Source organism: Pinus tabuliformis, chromosome 6 (assembly GCF_031772625.1).
Source record: "Pinus tabuliformis cultivar Carrire ecotype Pingquan chromosome 6, CPIR1, whole genome shotgun sequence".
NCBI lineage: Eukaryota > Viridiplantae > Streptophyta > Pinopsida > Pinales > Pinaceae > Pinus > Pinus tabuliformis.
This window is the reverse complement of record NC_142292.1, coordinates 1,489,159,418-1,489,182,799: the sequence shown is the minus strand read 5'-3', so window position 1 is coordinate 1,489,182,799 and position 23,382 is coordinate 1,489,159,418. Positions and strand designations below refer to the sequence as shown.

General features: G+C 42.5%; 1 protein-coding gene across 1 annotated transcript; it reads left to right on the top strand.

Moving 5' to 3' along the window:
• Positions 1-3,707: 3,707 nt before the first annotated feature.
• LOC149264283 (uncharacterized) lies at positions 3,708-5,004 on the top strand. The gene is made up of 2 exons (XM_089397964.1): positions 3,708-4,515; positions 4,604-5,004. Exons 1-2 carry the CDS (start codon positions 3,708-3,710, stop codon positions 5,002-5,004), a joined length of 1,209 nt encoding a protein of 402 aa, XP_089254090.1.
• Positions 5,005-23,382: the final 18,378 nt, after the last annotated feature.

Sequence of the window (23,382 nt, the reverse complement as noted above, 5' to 3'; positions counted from 1 at the left end):
AGATAAATATAAAGAAAGATTTGTGGCCAAAGGTTTCTCTCAACTTGAAGGCATAGACTATGAAGAGCCATTTTCTCCAACAACAAGATATACAACAATTCAATCATTAGTCTCTCTAGCAGCATCAATGGGATGGAACATTCACCAAATGGATGTCAAGACTACATTTTTTAATGGTACAATAGATTAAGAAGTCTAGATAGAGCACCCCTTGGGATTTGAAGTCAAGGATAGAAAGGCATATGTTTGAAAATTAAAGGAAGCATTATATTGCCTCTAGCAAGCACCAAGGGTGTGGTATGCTAGGATGGATGCATACCTTCAAAGAATATGTTATGCAACCAACTCACAAAATAGAAGAAAAAATAGATAAATGACTTCAAAATCAGCCTCTTCGAGGGGGAAACCTCCTTTACAATACACAAATGAACAATTCTTGGATGATACAAATGACAAGACCTCCTTTCTATATATAAGAGTCTAAGGGGTCACAATAAAATCAAAGCTAACATAAAAATAATAATGTAAGGGCACAAGGAGGAAGCCCCTGGGACGGAAAAAAGGCGCTCAAAGAAACCAAGAAAAGGGGAGGAAAGACAGACCTCCAGAGGACCATAATAGTAGGTGAAATACTTGTGGAATCGGGGCGATTCCCTAAGTTGACAAAGTTCTATAAACCCAAACCTCAGTTTACATGAAGCTCATTTCCTGGAATGTGAGAGGACTCAATAGCCCCTCAAAACATCGAATGATCAAAAACCTGATTCAACAAGAAAAACCATCCATAGTTTTTCTTCAAGAGACAAAAAGCAGCAACGCAGCTATTGAAAGAATTCGAAACAAGATTTGGGCAGGTAGCAGCTCTATTTCAGTAGATGCCTCTGGGGCCTCAGGCGGACTAGCCATTCTGTGGAACCCACAGACTATTTCATTCTATGATTTCCATGCCACCCTTCATCTTATCCAAGATTCCTTCCACCTCATCGGCACCAATATCCATGGGCATCTCACAAATGTGTATTTTCCGCAGACAATTTAGCAAAAACTTGATCTTCTGGAGACAATCTCCATCCTCAATGAAAATAGGCAATTTCCCCTCTGGATCGGTGGCGGAGACTTCAACATCATAAAATCTATGGAGGAGAAAAAAGGAGGTAGAATCAGGCTCGACAGTGATAGCACTGGCCTCAGAGAATTCATACAGAACAATCAACTCATGGATATTCCAACCTCCAATGGAATTTTTACTTGGACAAATAAGCGACGAGGAATTCACCACATAGCCTCAAGGCTCGATAGGTTCTTCATCTCGGACAATGCAATCCACCTGGGAGGGGACTTCAACGCCTCCATCATTCCCCAAGGAGGATCCGATCACTGGCCAATTTTGCTACAATGGTCCAGGCCAGGCACTTGTTGCAATAGACCTTTCCGATTCGAAGCCTTCTGGCTCACAAATACCAATTTCAAGACAGTGGTAAACGAGGCATGGAAATCTTATATTCCACCAGAGGGAGCAAAGATGTATCAATTCCAACAAAAGCTGAAAAACTTAAAACAAGTCCTCAAAGTCTGGAATCGCACACATTTTGGTATCATACAGGAGAATCGCCAAAGACTGGAACAGTAAATGAAAGCACTTCAACAAACTTTCATTCTAGAAGGCAGAACAGATGAACAAACACAACAGGAGCAGATCCTTTGGAATCAAATTGAAGAGCACAGGAAACAAGAAGAAACTCTCTGGCGTCAAAAATCCCGAATCAGCTGGCTAAAAGAGGGGGAGAAGAATACAAAATTATTCCATAAAACCACAATCCAAAGGCGAATGCACAATAACATTACATTCATAAACAATCAACAAGGGGAAAGAGTCGAAGCACATGAGGATATGGAGAAGGAATTCACAGGATATTTTAGGAATATTCTCAAGGAGCCCACAGGTAACAGGGATGAAGCAATCAGAACCATCACGCAACACATTCCTCGAATCATAACGGAGGATCACAATAATAAAATGCTTCAGCCCACGTCTCTAAAGGAAGTCGAAGAAGCCATGGCTCAACTTAAAGATGGCAAGGCTCCTGGGCCTGATGGCTTTACAGCCAATTTCTTTCATGAATTTTGGGAGCTCATTAAAGCTGAGGTTTGGGAACTAGTGGAGGAATCCAGAATCATGCACTGGATCCTCCCTGCCCTTAATTCCACCTTCATAGCATTGGTTCCCAAAGGAGAAGAACCAAACAGGCCGGAAAAATATAGACCAATAGCGTTATGCAATGTTATCTACAAGCTTATCTCAAAGGTCATAGCGAACAGGCTTAAACCACTCCTTCCACTACTCATCTCTCCAGAACAGACGGGATATGTAGAAGGTCGGCAGATCATGGATGGAATAATTCTATCAAATGAGGTAATTCACTCATTAAAGCTTCTCAAAAAACCAGGTATGATTCTAAAACTAGATCTCTCTAAAGCCTTTGATAAACTCAGTTGGAAGTACATTCACAAAATGCTTTTGGCTTTTGGTTTTAGTGCAACTTGGACTAGATGGATCATGAACCTTATCTCCTCTCCCAGCTTCTCTGTCTTGCTAAATGGTTCACCCTCATCTCCTTTTCGTCCCTCTCGTGGCATTAGGCAGGGGGATCCACTTTCACCTTTTCTCTTTGTTCTAATGGCAGAAGGGCTCAGCAGGCTTCTCAAATCCGATGTTTCCTCCCAAGCTCTAAAAGGTATCTCCATCCATGGTCTCAATCCTCAGTCTCATCAGCAGTTTGTTGATGACACCATGTTATTCGGCCATCCTTCCTCGCAAGAAGCCTCTGTCTTCAAATCTTTACTCTCCCTCTTCTCCGACGCCTCTGGCACAACCATAAACGCCTCGAAATCTCAGCTCTTCTTCTTCAACACCCCCCCCCACTACGCAAAGGAATATTGCCAGAATTCTGGGGTTCACCATATCCCATCTGCCTTCCAAATACCTTGGGGCTCCCCTATCTGACTCTGCCATCAAACATGCTTCTTGGCGGTCTCTCCTTGATAAATTAGAATCAAAGCTTTCATCATGGACTTTCCGTGCTCTAAATATGGCAGGCAGACTCGTCTTAATCAAATCGGTCTTACAAGCAATGCCATTGTATCTTTTTTCCATCATGGCAGCTCCAAAATGGGTCCTTAAAGCCATACGTAACCTTCAGCGCAACTTCCTATGGGGCTCCTCTGGACTGAATAGAAAATGGGCTCTTGTTAACTGGAAAGAAGTCTGTAAAATCAAATCAGAAGGAGGGCTAGGATTAAGGGATCCTCTCCAAAGCAACAATACAATGGGAGCACGAATGTGGTGGAACTGGATCTCCAAACCTCATTCACCATGGGCCAGATTATGGCAAGCAAAATATGCCCCGGGAAGTCAATGGAACGATCTCATAAGAATCAACTCCACAACCCAAGGATCACCCATCTGGAACACTACAAAGCTTCACAGCAATTTCATTCAAGAGCACAGCTTCTGGGAAATTCACTCAAGCACGACAGCAAGGTTCTGGGAGGATTCGTGGCAGCAACTCCCTAAACTAGCAACTTTATTTCAAAAGCCTCTTTGGCAAATTCATATGCAACAGGCGAACCTCACCTGTGTCCACCAATTCTGGCAACAATCCACGCATCATGACTTCCAAATCTGGAAACCAGCTAGCCTCTGGCAGATGGACTGGCAGGGAGAAACACATTCTGACATCGATCAGGAACTCACATACAGAAGAATTCGCTACTCCAACCAGCAGGACAGACTAAGATGGGGTCATACACCTAAAGGAACATTTACCACTAAAGAAGCTCATCAACTGCGCTATTCAGACATCCAGGCAGACAAGGATCAAATATGGGGAAAAGTTTGGCTACCAGGTCTATGGACCAAGATTTCAAATTTCTTATGGCTTCTAAGTAAAAGGCGCATACTCACCTGGGAAAACTTGATAAAACGCGGATTCATTGGGCCATCAAGATGCCCAAATTGCAATCTCAACTCTGAGACCATCAGTCATTTAATGGAAACATGTCCGCTAGCTAAGCAACTTTGGGAGAAAGTTGAAAAATGCAGCATGAGATCGGACGCAAGGATGGAGGATGTAACAGAAACTATCAGGAATTGGACTAAGAACCCGTTCAAAAGCCAGCTTCTCAACTCTCTGTGGAGTCTTATTCCAGGCTTTTTGTATTGGATTCTCTGGAAGGAGCGAAACTACAAAATATTTAATAATACCTACCGGTCAATAGATGCTCTGTGGCTTATCTTCAAAAAAAACATTCAGGAAACCTTAGCCATCAGGACGTGGTATGATACAGACATGCCAGAATCTCAGCAGGAGCGCAATATATTGAAAGAATGGAATCTAGACCTTTCCTCCTTAGCAAAGGTCATCACCCGTCCCTCAATCAGCTCCACCTCCCCGTTATCCTGGTCCCCACCCGCTACCAACTCATACAAGCTGAATTTTGACGAGGCGGCCAAAGGTAATCCTGGGCTATGTCGGATTTGGAGGAATCTTCAGAAGCCACACAGGAGCATTATTGCATATATACTATGGATCAATTGGCAAAGACACCAACAATGCAGCAGAATTGGAAGGACTCTGGGAAGGGATTTGCATAGCAGAACAAAAGCACTTCTTCCCTCTCGAGGTTGAGGGAGACTCTTTCATTCTCATAGCCACTGCTAAGAGATTACAGGTAGGGGCTACCGCAGTCAAGATCGCATCAAGTTGGAGATTGCTCAGTAGAATGGAATCACTGGAGGAAAAGCTAAAAAATCCCCAAAGCATAACCTTCCAGCATGTAAGAAGAACAGCAAACCAGGTAGCAGACAGAATGGCTAACCAGGGCGTATCTCAGCAAATACCATACTTCTCAGGTTCACTGGACATGGTAGATGATGACCAACTCAAAAAGGACTGCATCTCTTTGGTGCAAAAAGATCTCTCCCTCCCGGATGCGGGTGTTTAATATGCAGCGCAGCCCACAGGTGGTGCGTCACATGGGCATGTGTCAGCCCGGACGTGCCACGCAGTACCCTGCAGCCTGTTTCATATGGGCGAATGCAGGTGATCCTCCGCGGGTGTTATTACCAGTCTTGTCTGCCTTTATTGTCCTCCTGCAAATCTGTGCGATGGCGCTTCATATGCCGGGAGCCTCTGTCACATTCTTGCATTCATTCGAAGCTGCTGGGCACTCCGCTGCAGCATTGGAGCATTCTCTGGTGAGGTGGGGGATTGCGCAGGGACATTCTTGCTCTGTGGCAAACTTAGCAATGGAGAGGGAGCGCCTCAGAATGAGTAGCCGACGAGGAGGCTCTCGAGGTCGGGCTTCAGCTCAGAGGACCGCAATTTCTCCTTCTTCCTCTGTCGAGGTAACATCTGACCAGCATTGCTTCCATGGTAGAGAAACGGGATGTGGCAGCGCGCCTGGGAGCGGAGATATACCAGAATGCGGACATGCAGCGCATCCCACAGTCAGGTATGGAATACCTTGCACACTGGCAAACTCCACATTCATCATATCTGTTTCTGTCGAGCATTGTGGCAATCTCAGAGGTCAAGCTAAAGCAACTCAAGGAAACCCTCCACCGGCTCAAGGGACTGTGCCCACAATTGATATGCAGGTGCCCACAATTGATCTGCAACACCCTACTAGGGAAAGTTCCTCCCCAGCTACTCAAGATGCCCTTGCGGGCCCAAGCGAACCGGCTCAGAGGATCCATACCAGCTCGGTGGTGCCTCTCTCTGACTTGGATGACTCCCAGCAATTTAGGGGCAAGGTGGAGGAAGAGCCCTATACCACAGACGATGATTAATTCAACCAATCAGTTCGCTCTCAGCAGCCTGGAAAGGAAAGCTACACTCTGTTTTCGTACCTTGTTATCTGTATGTGTTCGGTTTCAGTCTGGATTTCAAAATCTATGTGTCGGCTATAAGGATCCATATGTTTATCAGTCCTTGATCAAGTAATGTCATGTGTCGTTATGTTAGTCCGTCACAGCATGTCCATGCTCAGCATCCAATTTTTGTACCTGTTCAATTTTGGGTATGTAAAAATTTGGGCAAACTGTCAATCTTTCGGCAGGAGTTACAGGGCCATGGCCCTATTGTAACACTGATGTAATTTTTTGACTTTTTGTACTATAATAGAATAGCCTGATTCAGAAAAAAATAATGTAAGGGCACAACAATAACAATAGTGGGCTTATATGGGGCACAATAATAACAATATGGGGACAACATGGGCACAACAATAACAATTAGGGGCTACAATGATAGTAATAATAAGGGAATACACTAGTATTATAGGGACCTAACATGCCCCTCTCCTTCAAAAAAGTGTTTTCCTCAATGCTTGAGTAGTTTTGGATGCTTCTGTATAAAATTCTCATCCTCCCATGTCGAATCTTCAATGGGAAAGTTCTTCCACTTGATGAGATACTATGAAATTGATCGACTTCATAGCTATCAAGTTCTTGTTTCAGTGACTGCTTCAAGTTCCAATATGATTTTTCCTTCCTCGTCAAGTTCTGGCAATATTGTTTGAAATAGGAGCTTGTCACCTATAACCTTCTTTAAGAATGAAACATGGAAAACTGGGTGCACTCAGGAAGATGCAGGAAGTTCCAATTTGTATGCCATAGTACCAATCTTTTGCAACACCTTGTACGGACCATAATACTTTGGTGATAATTTATTATCCTTCTTAGCTTACTTGAGGGGCATTTGTTTGTATGGTTGTAGTCGTAGAAATACCCAATCACCTACATCAAAACATATTTCGTTGCGATGTTGATCTGCCTATTGTTTCATTCTATTCTGCGCCAAATTCAAGTTATCCTTTAAGAGTTGGAGAACTTTTTGTTGATGACCAATGTGATCTTCCACTACTTGAACCTTAGAATTTTCTCTTAAATAGGATGTGATGGACGGTGGATGATATCCATAAAGTTCCATAAATGGGGTCATTTTTGCTATGGTATGGAAGGAAGTGTTATACCACCAATAAGCTAGAGGCAACCATTTGACCCATTGTGTCTGTTTATGAGATACAAAGCAATGAAGATATGCTTCCAAACATTTATTCACTATCTTAGTTTTCCCATCATATTGAGGATGATAATATGAGCTATGAGCTAACTGGGTATCGAGACAAGAAAATAATTATGTCCAAAAATTTCTAGTGAAAATAGGATCTCTGTCACGTACAATAATCTTTGGGTTTCCATGTAGATTTTGAATTGTTTCCATAAATGCAGTAGTAACTGTACTGGCTTTAAATGGATGAGATAATGCACAAAAGTGTGCATACTTGGTAAGTCTATCAACTAACACCATGATGACACTCTTTCCTTCGAACTTGGGTAAACCTATGATAAAATCCATTGAAACCTCCTCCCAACATTGACTTGGAATGGATAAAGGTTGTAACAGACCTGGGGTCTTAATTGTCTCAACTTTATTTTGTTGGAAAACCAAACATTCCACCACAAACTTTTGAATATCAGATTTAAGGCCATCCCAAAAAAATTCCTTCTTAACCCTGTGGTAAGTTTTAAAAAAAGCCTGAATGCCCTCCTAAGGGATAGGTGTGCAATTCCAGAAGAAAATTTTGTTTGAGTTGGGAATTCTTACAAAGGTATAAGCAATCTTTGTACCATAACAAATAATTTTTCTAGCTATATTTATCAGATGTACTAGGATCTTGCTGCAACTTTTGAATGAGTTCGCACACTTCTTCATCATTCTTCCATTCATCCCTTGCTTCATTTATCCAATTTGGTTCGATAATAGAAATGGTACAAAGCAATGCTTCCACATCATCATCCTTTCTTGAGAGTGCATCTGCAACAACATTTTGCTTCCCTTTCTTGTATATGATTTCAAAGTCATAACCCAACATCTTTGTGACCCATTTTTTCCGCTCTTCTGAAGATAATTTTTTTCTAAAAAGTATTTAAGACTATCATGATCTCTTTTTACCTTGAAGTGTCTTCCCATTAGGTAAGGTCGCCATTTCTTAAGTGCATGTAGTATTCCCAACATTTCCTTCTCATAAATAGCTGTGTAAATACTCTCCTTTGATTGGACAACTTTCAAAATAAATGAGTTTTTCTTCTTGCATTAAAACAACACCAATTCCATTTCCTGAGGCATCACATTCCATAATAAAGGTTTTTGTGAAGTCTAGCGTAGCTAAGACCGCTGTTTGGCACATTGCCTCTTTAAGATGTTCAAAGGACTTCGTTACTTCTGGAGTCCAAGAAAATGCATCTTTCTTCAGTAATGTTGTTAGAGGTGTTGTTGTTCTCCCATAATTCTTAACGGACTTGTGATAATACCATGTCAACCCAAGAAATCCTCGTAGATGCTTTATGGATGTGGTGATTTTCCATTCCTTAATGGATTTAATTTTTCTAGGGTCTACCTTAACACCTTCATGAGATACAATATGACCCAAATATTCCACCTCTTGTACTCCAAAGAAACATTTGGAGGCTTTTTCATATAATTGTTTCTCCTCCAATAGTTTGAGCACTCTATCAACATGTTGAACATGATCCTTCCAAGACTTATTGTAGATTAGTATATCATCAAAAAATACTAACACAAATTTTCTAAGGAAGGGTTTGAAAATGGAATTCATCAAACCTTGAAATGTAGAAGGTGCATTGGTAAGGCCAAAAGGCATGACCAAAAATTCATAATGACCCTCATGAGTTCTAACTATTGTTTTTGGAATGTCTTCAGTCTTCATTCTGATTTGATGATATCCTGAATGAAGGTCCAACTTGGTGAAGTAAATTGCTCCATGTAATTCACCCAATAATTCATCAATAACAAGAATGGGAAATTTATCTTTAATAGTGAGCTTGTTGAGTTCCGTATAATATGGACACATGCGCCATTATCCATCCTTCTTGTGCACCAATACTACTAGAGCAGAGAAAGAACTTTGACTAGGTTGAATTATACTAGCCTCTAACATTTCTACAACCATATGTTCAATTTCACTCTTTTGGGCATAGGGATATCAAATGTTTGGAGGAACACTCCCTGGAATCAAATGAATAGCATGATCGTGATCACGAATAGGTGGGAGGCCTTTGGGAGTCTCAAATACTTGGAATGATTTTCCAAGACTTTTTGGAGATCTGGAGAAATAGATGATTTCAATGTGGGAACCTCTAGCAAACATAATTTTGAAATTACGCCACATTGTTCTTTCTTTAGAAGCTTTGTCATGCTGTTAGAGCTTATTATATTTACCAGTTTCCCTGTGATACCCCTTAATTCAACTTCCTTTCCTTCAGAATTTTTTTTCAAGAAAAGCTCTTGAAAATTAAAAGCTATCGTACCCAAAGATTGTAGCCATTGGACTCCTTGTACCATTGGACTCCTTGTACAACATGAGAACCACCCACTGGAATGGAAAGTATTGGACTATTCAACACATATTCTCCCATGGATAGCTTATTATTATGGCACTTTCCAGAGAAATTTATGGTTCCTCCATTTGCAACCATCACTTGGCACTCTTGCACTAGATATAGAAAGCAATTCAATTCCTTCACTATCTTACAATGAATAAAATTATGGGTACTGACCAAATCAATCAACACTATTACCTTTTTCTTCTTGATATGTCATTTTATATTGATAGTTTGAGGAGTGGTAATTCCGGACAATGCATTACAAGATATGGTTGGATTCATTTCTTCTTTCTATAGAGTTTTTTCCTGGTGTGTATCCTCTTCTTTTGATTTTTCTTGTTCCTTTTCTTCTTCCTCTTCACAATCTATGTAAAATAATTTATTCTCAGCACACTTATGACCTTTAGTGTATTTTCTATCATAACTATAACAAAGCCCTTTTGCTCTTTTTTCTTCCAATTGTTGTGGTGTCAACCTTGTAGGTTGTCGAAGGCTAGGGGAAACAACACTTCCATCTTTATAGCTGTGATTGTTAGGCTCCCTTGTTGCCATAATTTTTTCTTTCAATTTTTTCTTGTGCGTGGACCCCTGCAGCTGAGTGCGCAGGGCAAGTCGAGTCTGTAATCGTTGGAAGAATCAATAAAGAGAAGTTTACCATATTTTTGTGCATATTTTCCTATTTTAATATATGATTGGGTATAATTTGCAAGTATACTATTTATTTCCTACGCGAACTTATATGAATGTTTTGTATAACTAATTATAATGTAAGACTTACAAGTATGCGAAGGTAATTAACTGGTATAGGAAGATAAGTAAGATCTCGAGTAATAACGCAGAGTGCGGCTCTAGTGGCGCAGAAGTTCCACAACCCCTGGTTAGGGTTGCGTGAAGGCAGTGTATCAGGGTGTGAGGAGCAGGGAACTACACAAAGTGACCTGCATGCAGGGACAAACTGTGGGACCAATCGAACCTCTCAAACATCTCAAGGGTACGAAAACGTGGTTCTAGCACCCTGCCATACTACTTCGGGTGAGACCTCAGTCCGCACTCTACGGACTGTTGCCGAAAGGGGCAGTAGTACAGGGATTTGTTTGGCTAATTAACTCCGAACTTGGGTCAGGCCCCAAAAATCCAACAAATGGTTCCGTTGCCGGGATTGGGATCTACATAGAGATGTCTGATTTCGTTTCACTGGAATCTGAAAAATAAAGGAATTGAATATTGGTTGGACAGGAAAATTCACTAGTTCGCGGTGCAGGAAAATAGGAATCCATGACTATCAAAGGAAGAGTGGTTAGACTACTACTTATATATAGATATCCACGCAATTTTCTTTGCATCCGTCCCCACTGAGTTGTACGAGTGGATCGCGAAGCTAGTAGATAGCCAAGGAAGGTGTAAACTTGATAGACCTATCGTGTGGAATCCAAAATTGGTGTGCAGACTAGAAGCATAGGAAGATAAGATCGCATGCATTGTCGATCACTGTCTCGATCGAATCATAGGAGGATTCATCACCAAATTCACGGTAGATACTTCAGTTAGTTATAGCGAGGCAGAATGATGCTTCCTCAAAGGACCGCAAGGTAAGTACGTTAAATCTTTGAACACTTGGATTAAAATGCTACTATGTGAAAAAAGGGTTATGCAAATAAATTGATGTTTGGGGCTACACGAAGTGGGAGAATCTACAGAAATAAAGGTAGCACAGAACTAGAAACTAGCCCCTTGATTTCACCTCTGCGAGGGGGCGAAGGAGAGCTCACAAAGGTCTCGCCAAGAAGTGTGATCAATTTGATAAGGCAAAGAATTCCACGCATACCACCCCCACCCACACAACTACCAATTTCATCGTCTTTACCCCCATCTTCGCCCACACCAACTCCACCACCACCGCGAAGCAGGATGGAAAGCGCGATAAAGCTACCAGTGTTCAAGGGAGTAAGGAATGAAGATCCATACCAGTTTTGGTTCGTGATAAAAGCTGTATGGGAAGCACAGGGAATCATAGATGACAATATAAAGAAGGCAACATTGGTTAGCACTCTGCAGGATCGCGCACTGACTTGGTAAATTAAGCATTCCAATGACAATCTGAATGTGGGGATTGCGGATATCCAAGATGCGCTAAACAAATAATTTGGCAGGCCAAAATCAGAGGCACGGTCGATCATTAGGTTCAATGAAATCACAATGCTACCAGGAGAGACCCCGTGGGAGTTGGATCAAATACTGAACTACACAATTCGCGAAGCAAACATGACGTTAACATATGGCCAACACTGTGAATGGTTTGTAGCATCATTAATGTCGCATCTATGAAATACGCAATCAAAACAGAGGCTAAGCATTCAAGTCAAGGCCTTGGAGGTCGCGATGAGATTGCACGAGACCTCTATACAAGATCCCAACCTAGGAGTTTAGCAGATTCACGCACAGTTGAAAAAATTTCTCCTTGAGATGAAGAGTTTGAAACAAGACAGGACAACCTACACAGAGATGCACGATGAGGTATGGTGCGTAAAATTCAAGGGCCAGGGACATGACAAGGACCGCTGCCTGGTGTTCACGAATTACCTTGCGAGAGGAGGGCCAATGTCATTAAGACTGGAGGCACAAGGAGGACAGAGTGCGGCGCCTGCACTATGGTGTGCGATTTGTGAGACAGGAGGAAAGAATGCTACAGATAACTGCCATCTATCACAAAAGTATACACAGAATTCACAACACTTGTTTTGTAATTTTTGTAGTTCAGTAGGACATGATGAGCACACTTGTAGAAGTTATGAGTTGATGATGGATCGAACTCCTACCTACAAAGTTCAGGCTGAAACACGACCCCTCAATCAAAACACAGGAATGGCATGCAAAAAATTTCAGGGACGCGGACGAGGCTGAGGTGGAGGGGGACCCGGAAGAGGTCGTGGAAAGCTAATATGTTACAATTGTGGAGGGCCTGGGCATTATGCCTGTGATTGTATGAATCCAACATGACCATCATGCTTGTATTGTATGTTGTTTGATCATGAGATAGAGGATTGTCCCACACTAATAGCGAGGTTTCACGATAAAGGAGCACTCCAACCTCCCCCGACTCAGAACCTGCAAATGATGAGGTCTGAGCCATGCGAGGAAGACCCTAATGTAAATATCATGCTCCAGAGTGGAATTATGATAGGGGATGACAAAGGCAAGCAACCTGAAGAAAGTACCTGGGTTTGCAAGGCTCCAACAAAGGAACCAAAATTTTATTTGGAGTATGCTAAAGAGACTTTCATGGAAGCTAAGAGGGGCTTCACTGATGCCTCCACTTCAGGAAGTAAAGACAGACTGGAGCCGGAAATGGACCCATCAATTCTCAATACGTTCTTGGAGACGTGCATGAAGCTGATGCACGACAGCAAGGCTGTAAAGGGGCTGCAAGAACTCATAACTAGATGCGCTGGGATTGCGCAAGGAGAACTGTGCGTAGTCCGGAAGCTTAGGAAGCACACGACGCGAATAGGAAGGGAGATGAGATTGACCACGCAGATTGGGGAATATGAGATGGACCAAGTGATTCTGGATCTAGGATCAGACGTGAAAGTCCTTCCAAAGCAAACATGGGAGCACATGGGCAAGCCTACATTGCAATGGTCTCCTATGCAACTGTGAATGGCGAACCAACAAAAGATCCTACCTATGGGGAGATTGCAGGGAATCATAGTAGATATCGAAGGAGCAAGCACGCTAGTGGATTTTGAAGTGATAGAGATTGTTGATGACAACAATCCCTACCCACACTATTGGGAATAGATTGGGCCACTGACATGAATGAAGTGATAAATCTAAAGAAGCGCAAGATGATCTTTGAGAAAAAGTCTCTGCGTGTAGTGGTACCTTAAGACCCTACAGAAGGATCACATTACACGGAGCCAGTGCACGACTACGATAGTGACGATGATCTAGACTACATCTACAAGATAACCATGTGGGAGCAAGACTGGGTAAATCCAACTGCGGATGGCCAAATCTCATGGGAGCGCGAAAGCTCTTGCACATCAAATTTTGACGAGGAGATAGAATGATGGCAGAACCGGTTACACAAGGTAACCACGCTCAACTATAACATGATGACGAGGTTGCTGCATTGCATAGCAACAGAGGTAAGAGATCTGCCTACGTATGATGGGTTAAGCGAGGTGGATGACTTCCTGAACAGATTTGAAAGAGAAGTGCCGGAACAATAACGCTTCGACGCTCTGAAATGGGTACTGTGAGCTATGCCCACAAGATGGTGGGGTACACACCAAAGAAGTTTTGAGGACTGGCGCGACTGTAGAAGAATGATGTGCACATGGTTTGGGAAGCCTCCGATGTGATTAACAGACAAGATTGTCGAATGAACCGGCCCGCGCACCCACCTATCCAGGTGGATACAGGCATATGGTGCGAAACCTGCACGAATGCACACAATCCTTGTGGTAGGAGACAAGAGCAGTAAGTAGGTGTGGGTAAGGAAATGACACAAACGACCCCTCCGGTTGGAACCACGAAGTATGGAAAGACCAAGTGCGCATAAGGATATCCACGTAGAAGCTTTCAACAAAGTACGCAAAGCGCTGAGCAAGTTCCACAATGCGAAGCGGACTGACTGGGATCTGCGTGTACCAGTGGTTCTATGGGCTTATAGGATCGCATGCAAGAACATGACCATGCAGGCACCGCCAAGGCTGGAGTATAAAGTAATCGTTGTAAGCCCTATACTACATGGAAAACTTAGACTATGCATGATAGCACCGGTAGATATGACGGTTTGCGGAACCTTCGAAGAAGAAATCCAATAGGGAAATTCTAGCCTCCAAGAACTTGAAGAAGAAAGGGTATGATTAAGGAAGAAAAGTGCTCTAGTAGATGTGGAATTCAAGAAGCTAGAGGACGCGATAAAGGAAGATTTTCTTGGTAAAAATACCATGGTGATAAGGCAGGATGCGCACGATCACGATGACAAGTTTGAAGCCTATCACCGTGAATTGATCAGTCTGATGCCTTGGCTTGAACCGCATATTACTAAGCGAATTGATTAGGGTAGCGCGTTGCAGATGATAAAATGCGCGATGCTGCCTGTAATAATAAAAGGTGGGTATTTTCCAAGAAATGTGATGGATGACAAGATGAAACTTTACACAGGTGGTGCAAACACCTGACTAGATGAGGGAAGTACAGTCTTAACACTCTAGGTAGTTGAAAGGAAGCGCAAGACTATAAACTACTCTGCCCGGGAGCTGCGCGATGTTAGAGCTGCGCGCAGAAGCAAAGAGTCACAAGGTCCGCAACTGCGCACGGGAGGTTGCGCTGCCACGCAGGTTGGCTAGAAAGTGATCGTTGAAGTCACTATTCACGATGGGATGCTCGACTTGAGACCAAATGGAGTGGGCGATAGGCATTTAAGACGCGATTTATGGGCAATATTTGGGAAAATCTACCGCCAAGGGAGCATTAATGAATCAGATTTGGGGGAACGGTCGAATTCAAATTCAAAAAGTGTTATAAATTATAAGGGGCTTCCCAGAAAATAACACTTGGTCATTTGCGAATTGAGTTATTGAGAAAATCCCTATTTGTTTTATGTCAAGCGTGGATTGAGCACCTGAGTTCGCAAGTGATAGATTTCTGGATGGACACGATGGCAGCAACTGAGGAAGTTACAAGAATAATAGAAATGACTACCGAAGAGGCCGCGCAAGCCCTCACTGTAGGGGATGCTTCGGAAAGCACCATGATTATGGCAGAAATCCTGAAATCACTGTGCATGCCAAGACCAAAGAAGGACAAACAAGCAATGGTTCCCATACGTGTGTCCCCGCGGAACCCTCTACGAACCAAGCTATCAATGGAGGACAAGGGGAAATTCGTCACCATAGAGATCGATGAAGAAGAAGAAGACCTGGAGGACCTTATCATCGAAGAGGATGAGGATGAAGGCATGGAGGAGGAAATTGAGCTTCACCCCCAAAAAAGCTGCCTGCCTATGTCCCTCTACGGAAAGGGAAGGTTAAAGTGCCCAAGGACCTTGACGAGACCAAGAGCTTGCTCCAGACCCCGCTCCTCCCAGACAACATTATTTTTTAGGGCACACACTTGGGATGGGTTCCGAGCTTAAAATTTGAATATTGGGACCTCGCTGATCATGAAAAGTTCCCTCACCTTGAGACCTCACACCTCATGAGGCCCAAGAAGAACATTGCGATGGGGGTTACAGAATTAGAGTCGCGAAAGTGGTTGCGCAGAGTGGAAAAGGCCAGGCTACTTAACCTGCTCTAGGTGTCACATTTCCACCCCACCCCAATAACAATTTTCGTCATCAGGCAGCTACTCTGCCTGGTGCATGATGGGTGTTTGCGGTTGGAGGAGCCCATCCCCATCACGGTAGACTTTATTCACTGCATTTCCTAGCTTCCATGCAAAGGAGGTGACTCCGCAGACATCTCAAAAGGGAAGAGCAGTGACTTGGCCATCACGAAGGCCATGAAGAAGAAATACAAGCTGGAAAAGAAGAAAAGGGGCTACGCCATATCCAGCATCAATGATAAAGCAGTGAGAGTGGCGACCCAAATACTGGCCGGTAAGGTTATGCGCAAGTGCCGTGTGGATGAGGTACCCACACCGGTGGTAGCACTTGCTGAACAGTGCGTGGAGGGGGTCCAATTTAACTGGTCTGAGTTCCTCTGCAAGGAATTCTTGGAGAATTTTCGCGAAGCTCAGGAACAGGGAAAAACGTTCCACTATGCATGGCTTTTGTTGTCCATAGTGCTCATGGCAGCGGAATTGCTGGAAGATAGTCAATTCCCCACAATTGATAGGGATCTATCGAAGGGCGCAAAGTATGCTTCGCTCTAGGCCACAAAGGATGCCAGTAGGATCCACAACAGTAAAATATTCTAGGTGTTCATGGAGATTAACCTCAGAATGGGGATCAACTACAAGCCGCGATTGTCGCCCACTGTCTACAACAGCCTGCAGATTTTTGCGAAATTTAAAGCAGACATCCATATCATATATATCAAAGCGTGCAAGGACCCAGCTGAACAATGGAGAAAGCTACCCTTTGTAGCCACGGATGATGTCATCTTTAATGTACTGGAGACATGGCCACCAGAGCGGCACGCTCCAGACATCACAGATATAGAGAAGTCGACGGCACAGAGGAAGAAAGAAGAGGCCAAACTGCACATTGCACAGTTGGCAAGAAAGAGAAGGAATAAGGCAGCAGCAGGAGAAGCACGAGCAACACGAGACATTGCACAGACAATATCTGAACAGGAAAAGGCCGCAGCAGTGCAGGAGGCAACCGCGAAGGCGCGTGAGGGCCAAATGTCACCTTCGCATGGGTAGGAAGTAGAGGAAGAAGAGGGAGGTGTGGGCCCACAAACTGTGTCAACACAAGTGAAGCACCAACACCCAACCGAGCAGACAGGGCCGTGCAAGAAGGTCAAGGCATCAAAGTTGTCTATTGACCTGATCACCCTAATCGAGGGTGATCTACATGACATCAATGAGACAGTGTGCGATGTCACCTCTGAGGCCCTCCAAAATTTTATGCAGGAGAACCAGATTATGTTGGGGGCCCTCAGAGCGCAGCTATAGGAGTTGCAGGTGTGCCCTCCTCCAGCTAGTACCCTTTCAACCAGCCTCGTAGTTGGAACAACGGCAGTAGAACAGATGTTGCGTGCTCGGGTGACGAATACCGTAGTGCTGCGAGAAGGGGAACTAGTGACAACAAATGAGGCTGACAGGCCTACGGTTAGCGTGTTGAAGGGTCTCAGCATCAACATGGCTGCACTCCCGTGGGAGACCTTATACGTTCTGCAGGATGGGATAACTGCAAAACTATGAGCTAGGGAGAGCCGCGCACTGCAAGTCCTCAGCGAGCAGAAAATCAACATGGAACAGTTGAGCTTGCAACATGACGAAGTGGTGTCGTAGAATCGACAGCTGGTATAGGTACTAGATGAAGCTTGCCAAAGTGTCCCGGAGCTGGCCATCCAACCAAACACACCAGCAGAGGCACGCATCCATAGGCTATTAGCAGGGGTGCACGAGGTGTGGGAGGAAATGAAAAAGTTTTAGCTGGAGCTGAACCTTCAGATCACCGAGCTATGGTTAAAGGTGCAGTTATCCATCCCTCTGGAAGTCAGAGAACAACGCGCTAGTGCTATTACAGCGGGACTGGATGAGATTGGAAGTGCAGTGCGAGACTGCACCAACATGTTGGAAGAGTCATTTGAGGTCCTCACAAATATGTAGGAGGACCCCAACATCCAGCGCTTAGAGATAGAGGCACGAGAACTCCAATAGCAATATGACAATGTCAAAGGAACTATGCAGACAGTGGCCCTCACTCAGAGGCTCGTGCAGATGCAACAGGCCAAAGCGCTGAAAGAATAGGTGGACATAGCATGACACAAGGAAGCAGTCCTGAAGGCACGTGTTCAGCCTTGGATCGACAAGGCCTTCACCATCATAGCAAAAATTGAAGGCAAGCTCGCACACATGCAGGGGATACAAGCACAGATGTAGAGAAGCACTTTTGACACCGCGGTCTCGGAACAATGCATGTAGCAGATCTAATAGGCAGCAGCTCAGTGCACTGTCGACCTTGCAGCAGTTCAAGCAGAGTTGGAAGGACTCCGCGCAAAGATCTCCACACCAATAGAGTGACTTAAGGGTGAGTCACGATGTTTGTGTTGGGGTCCTGTTGGGCATGGAATCCCCCCAAGGCACGTTTTGGGGCTTAAAGCCCAAGTTTTAACCAAATCTTTTTGTAAAATCTCTGCGAATTGTGGACGCGGAGCGCGAAATTATGATAGAGTCACAGGGTTGTCCGCCCTCATTTTGTAATGTAATGTCGGCTTAATAGACCTACGCATGGTCTGCGGACCATGGGATTGTATAAATAGAGCGAGGCTCTAAGGGTATAATAGGAGGGAATGCAGAAGAAGAGAAGAGAATGAGAAGTCTACGTGATTGAGTAAAAGTGTAAAGTGTGTCTTTGGGTCGTAGGGTAGGGGAAGGCTCTGCAGCTGAGAGCACAAAGGCCTAGTAGTCTACAACTAAGTGCACGGACCCCTACAACTGAGTGCGCAGGGCAGGTCGAGTCTGTAACCGTTGGAAGAATTAATAAAGAGAAGTTTACCATATTTCTGTGCATCTTTTCCTGTTTTAATATATGATTGGGTATAATTTTCAAGTATACTGTTTATTTGTTGCGTGAACTTATATGAATGTTTTGTATAACTAATTATAACGTAAGACATCCAAGTACGCAAAGGTAATTAATTGGTATAGGAAGATAAGTAAGATCTCGGGTAATAACACAGAGCACAGATCTAGTAGCGCAGAAGCTCCACAACCCCTCGTTAAGGCTGCGCGAAGGTAGTGTATCAGGGCGAGAGGAACAAGGAAGTGTGCGAAGTGACCTGCACGCAAGGACAAACAGTGGGACCAGTCAAACCTCTCAGACATCTCAAGGGTGCGGAAACCTGGTTCTAGCACCCTCCCATACTACTTCGGGTGAGACCTCAGTCCGTGCTCCGCAGACTATTGCTGAAAGGGCCAGTAGTACAGGGATTTGTTTGGCTAATTAACTCTGAACCTGTGTCAAACCCCAACAAGCCAACAATATGTGTCACCTACAGCAGATATTTGAGCGATGTCACAAGTATGGGATTTATTTGAATCCCAAAAAGAACATCTTTGGTGTGTCATAAGGTATCTCTTGGGAAACATAATTAATACGAGAGAAATTAAGGTTGATCCTAAAATCATCAAAACGATAGCTCAAATCCCTTTTCCTGTGAACAAGAAAGCTATGAAATATTTCGTAGCGAAGATTAATTTCCTATGTAAGTTCATCTTCAATTATGCATAAATTGTCAAACTGCTACAAGAGATGATAAAGAAATATGTTGTTTTCAAATGAGATAAAAGGGAGAAATATGTTTTCACCCATATCAAACAAGCTATCACTAATGCTCTTGAATTATATATACCATATTATGGCAAGGATTTCATGTTACATACTTTAGCTTCTAATGCATCTATCACATTCATATTAACACAAAAGGAAAGTGAAAGAAATGAACAACCTATTTATTTTATGAGTGTTGGTTTACAAGGGTCAGAGTTGAATTACCCCGCCATTGATAAACAAGCCTATGCATCATATAAGGCAGTTAAAAATTTGAATCCCTATATCCTCAAATCTCACATGATTATATATGTGCATCATCTAGTAGTTACAATGCTTTCTTTGCAACAAGAGCTTGATGAGAAGAGGGAAAACTAGATGACTTGTTTACAAGAATATGATTTCTAGTTCAAACCAGTTCAATTATTAAGGGACACGGTCTCTGTCGACTCACAGCAAAAGCAAGGTATTCTCTATAAGAAGATCTTTCAGGATGGGAACAAGAAATAGAGATGTACAATGTTGAGAAGTTTCCCTCAACAAGTTCAACCACATCTTGGTGTTCCAATATACGAAAATATATAGAGCATGTCACCTTACCCCCTCATTTATCAAATAAATAGAAGAGGGAAATTTGTCTTAAATCTCTATCATACTAGCTTGTACATGGGGAGATTTTCCAGAAGCACCATAATGGTGTCCTGCTAAGATGCCTAGAGCCTCACGATACAGAAAGGGTATTAAATGATTTACACGATGGAATAGAAGGTGGATACTTTGCGAGCGATCCAAATGGACATAAAGTAATGAGGGTTGGTTATTATTGGCCTACTTTATTTAAGGATTACCATGCTTATGCCCAAAAGTGCCCAACTTTTCAAAGATGTGTTAGTCGAGATCATAAGTTGGCCACCCCGCTATTGCCAATAGCAGTAGAGGAACCTTTCCAATAGTGGGGAGTAGATGTTATTCGTGAGATATTTTCACATTCATTGAAGTAACATTGATACATTTTAACATAAATAGATTATTTTACTGGGTGGGCTGAAGCAGTTCCTTTAAGGCAAGTTAATGATCAAGAAGTCATAGACTTTTTTAAACAAAATACCATAACCAAGGTTGGCATTCCAAAATCGCTTGTATTTGATAATGCAACTTACTTTTATTTGATGAAACTTTATGAGTTTGCATTAGAAAATGGTATTATTTTGAAGCATGCATTAAATTACTACCCACAGGGAAACAATTTAGTAGAATCAACTAATAAAAACCTCATTCACATAATCAAGAAAATCGTCTTCTCTAAACAAAGGAATTGGAAGAATGCACTATCAAATGGTGGTGTAACTCCCATGCCCTCTCTTAAAACCTCTCCATACTTCCTCGCATACAGTAAAGAAGTTATCCTGCCAATGAATATGTATATCCTAACCTTGCAACTCTCTTAAGAGTCTCAAGGATAACCTTATCTCTTGGTTCAAAGTGAGATGGATACTTTGCTTAAACTTGAGGAAGAAAGTATCAAAGCCAGAAATATATTTTTCGTGCCCCAAAACCATATCAAGTGTTGGCTCAATAAGAAATTTTTAACTACTAAAACTTTTTATTTGGGTGACTTAGTATCGAATTGGGATAAAGCCCATGGAGTGAAAGACAAACACGCAAAGTTTCAATCTCCGTCCATCTACCATCAAAGAAATTCTTGATCATAAAACATTCAAACTGAAATCTTTAGATGGAAGGACTAACCCTCTTCTTGTTAATGGCTAAGATGTCAAGCATTATTTTTAGTAGCAACTATAAGCTACATTCCTTTTTACAATTTGTCATTTGTTTTTCATATCATGTCATGTCTTGTCTTGTTTCCCATCGCTTTTGGTCATTGTATATAAATAAGACCTTATGTGAGAGTGTGTATATGTCCTTAAAGGACTATGTGGAAAAATGAATAAGGGATGTGACAACTGCAATGCTTGGCTATCTGTTAGTTATCCTTGTTTGTTTAGGAAGGTTCCATAGGTCAAGTAAGGTCCAGATGGAAAATACGATACATTTAAGAAGAGAACCTTGAGTGAACCTATGACACCGGAATCTATTCTAACATCCCCACTCCTCAACTTGGTGTTAAATTTACTTGGTATTTTACATGCTTATTCAATAAAGTAGAGAAGGAAAAGGGGAAAATCTATATCGAGTATACCTATGCGAGAGGTAAATATAATTGTCTTTGAAGGAATAACCTCTTATGCTCTCAATAAGTCGGGATCCCACTTCTTCCCCATTGAAATGACAAGTGCCAAGGCACAGTTTATATATATATAGGGTGAAGAAGAGAAAGGATTCCTGCACAGGGAGGTGAAGCAAGTAACTTTGTTGGGGTACCGAACAAGCCTGTTAGTAGCGAAGTAATGCTTATGTTCCTGCAGTGACTCCACTGAGGTACTAAACAGGCATGCTGGTAGCATAGCAACAATGGAGATGAAATATCGTACTCTGAACATTTTAAACTTGCAATTATATATTACCCTTTCCTAGATTAAAACAATTGTGATATAGCATAACCTTTTGTGTGTTGGACCAAGGGAAGGAATGGTGGGAACTGTGCCTATAACTGAGTTAAGTAGGGAATACAACGAAATACAGTCGATGAAACAATACTCCCTAAAGGGTTAAACCTTTACTGAAAGCTATTCTTAGACGGAGAAGTTGAAGTTCACACAGTGTGTCGCCAAGTGTTGTCGTTGTTACAACACCTTCCGACATTTTGCTACATTTGAATGTTGTAGCCTACCTATCATCATACCAAGAGTCACTTTTGGTATTAAAGTGTTTTCTCATGTTAATATAGACGTTTTAAGTATCTTTTTTTCATTGGGTCATTAAGAAAATCGATAGCGGACTTCACAGTCTTATTACATTTTCTAGTCATAAAACGACACTTTTAGTCGCAATTACAGACATGTTGTCTCTCATACTTGGAGAGTGTTTGTACGTTGTTTTTTTTATTTATACTTCTCAGTATTGGGTCATGTTTAAGTTTACTGATGATTTGTTATATGTCACACTATATTTTACTCCTTACTCATTGTGTTTTCCTATGTTTCATCCTTTAGACTTAGGAAATTTCTCGACTTTACAAGTTTGCCCACTAGGTCAGTGAGAGCATACTGCACACTCTCAAGTCTTAGTCAAACCCCCTTTGTCCCTTAATACTGCACCCAATATTATCTTTCTCTCCCTCCGAGGCGCACAATGTACTCCCAAGCCTCAGACCTTCCTTATTCTTCCAAACTGCGTCAGACTTGCCCTCTCTCCCAATTGAGCACATAACACACCAATAGTGGATAGTCAAGCCTCCCTTGAGATTTTTGAGTGCACCGTGCAAGCTCCTTATGGCCCAATCCTTCTCAGTTAGTGCGTAGAACATCAACAGTCAATAGTGGGTTGTCTTGTTCCTTGTGATTGGGCCCTATGCCCTCCACCAGGCCTCCTCCTCCAGCAAAGTGCACAATGCACTCTTAGTGATCAACATAAAGCCCCTTTTCTCCTGACAATGTACCCTAAGTCCATAACCTCCATCTTCCTCTTATGATTGCATTGTTAAACCACAACCAAAAAACTTGCATGAAACATGATAGAATAAGAGAATTTTTGGTTGACTTTTGCTTGTCATGAGTGATATTACTAGCAAGTGCTTCTAGAATAGCATGGTATGGATGTATGAGGAGATATGTTGAAATAATAAGCACAAGAAATCATTCCAAGACAAAAGAATACACATTGTGACAAGTGAAGGAACAATGGATTCGAATGATTAAAGTGATCCATGTGATTTTAAGACCCTTTGGATGGTAGAAGACAATGACAATGAAAAATCTACATCAAGTGTCAAAGACATAGGTGGCAACATTGTCACCTCTTAAGAAAGTCCACCTCGCAAGTCACTATGGGTTCAAGTCAT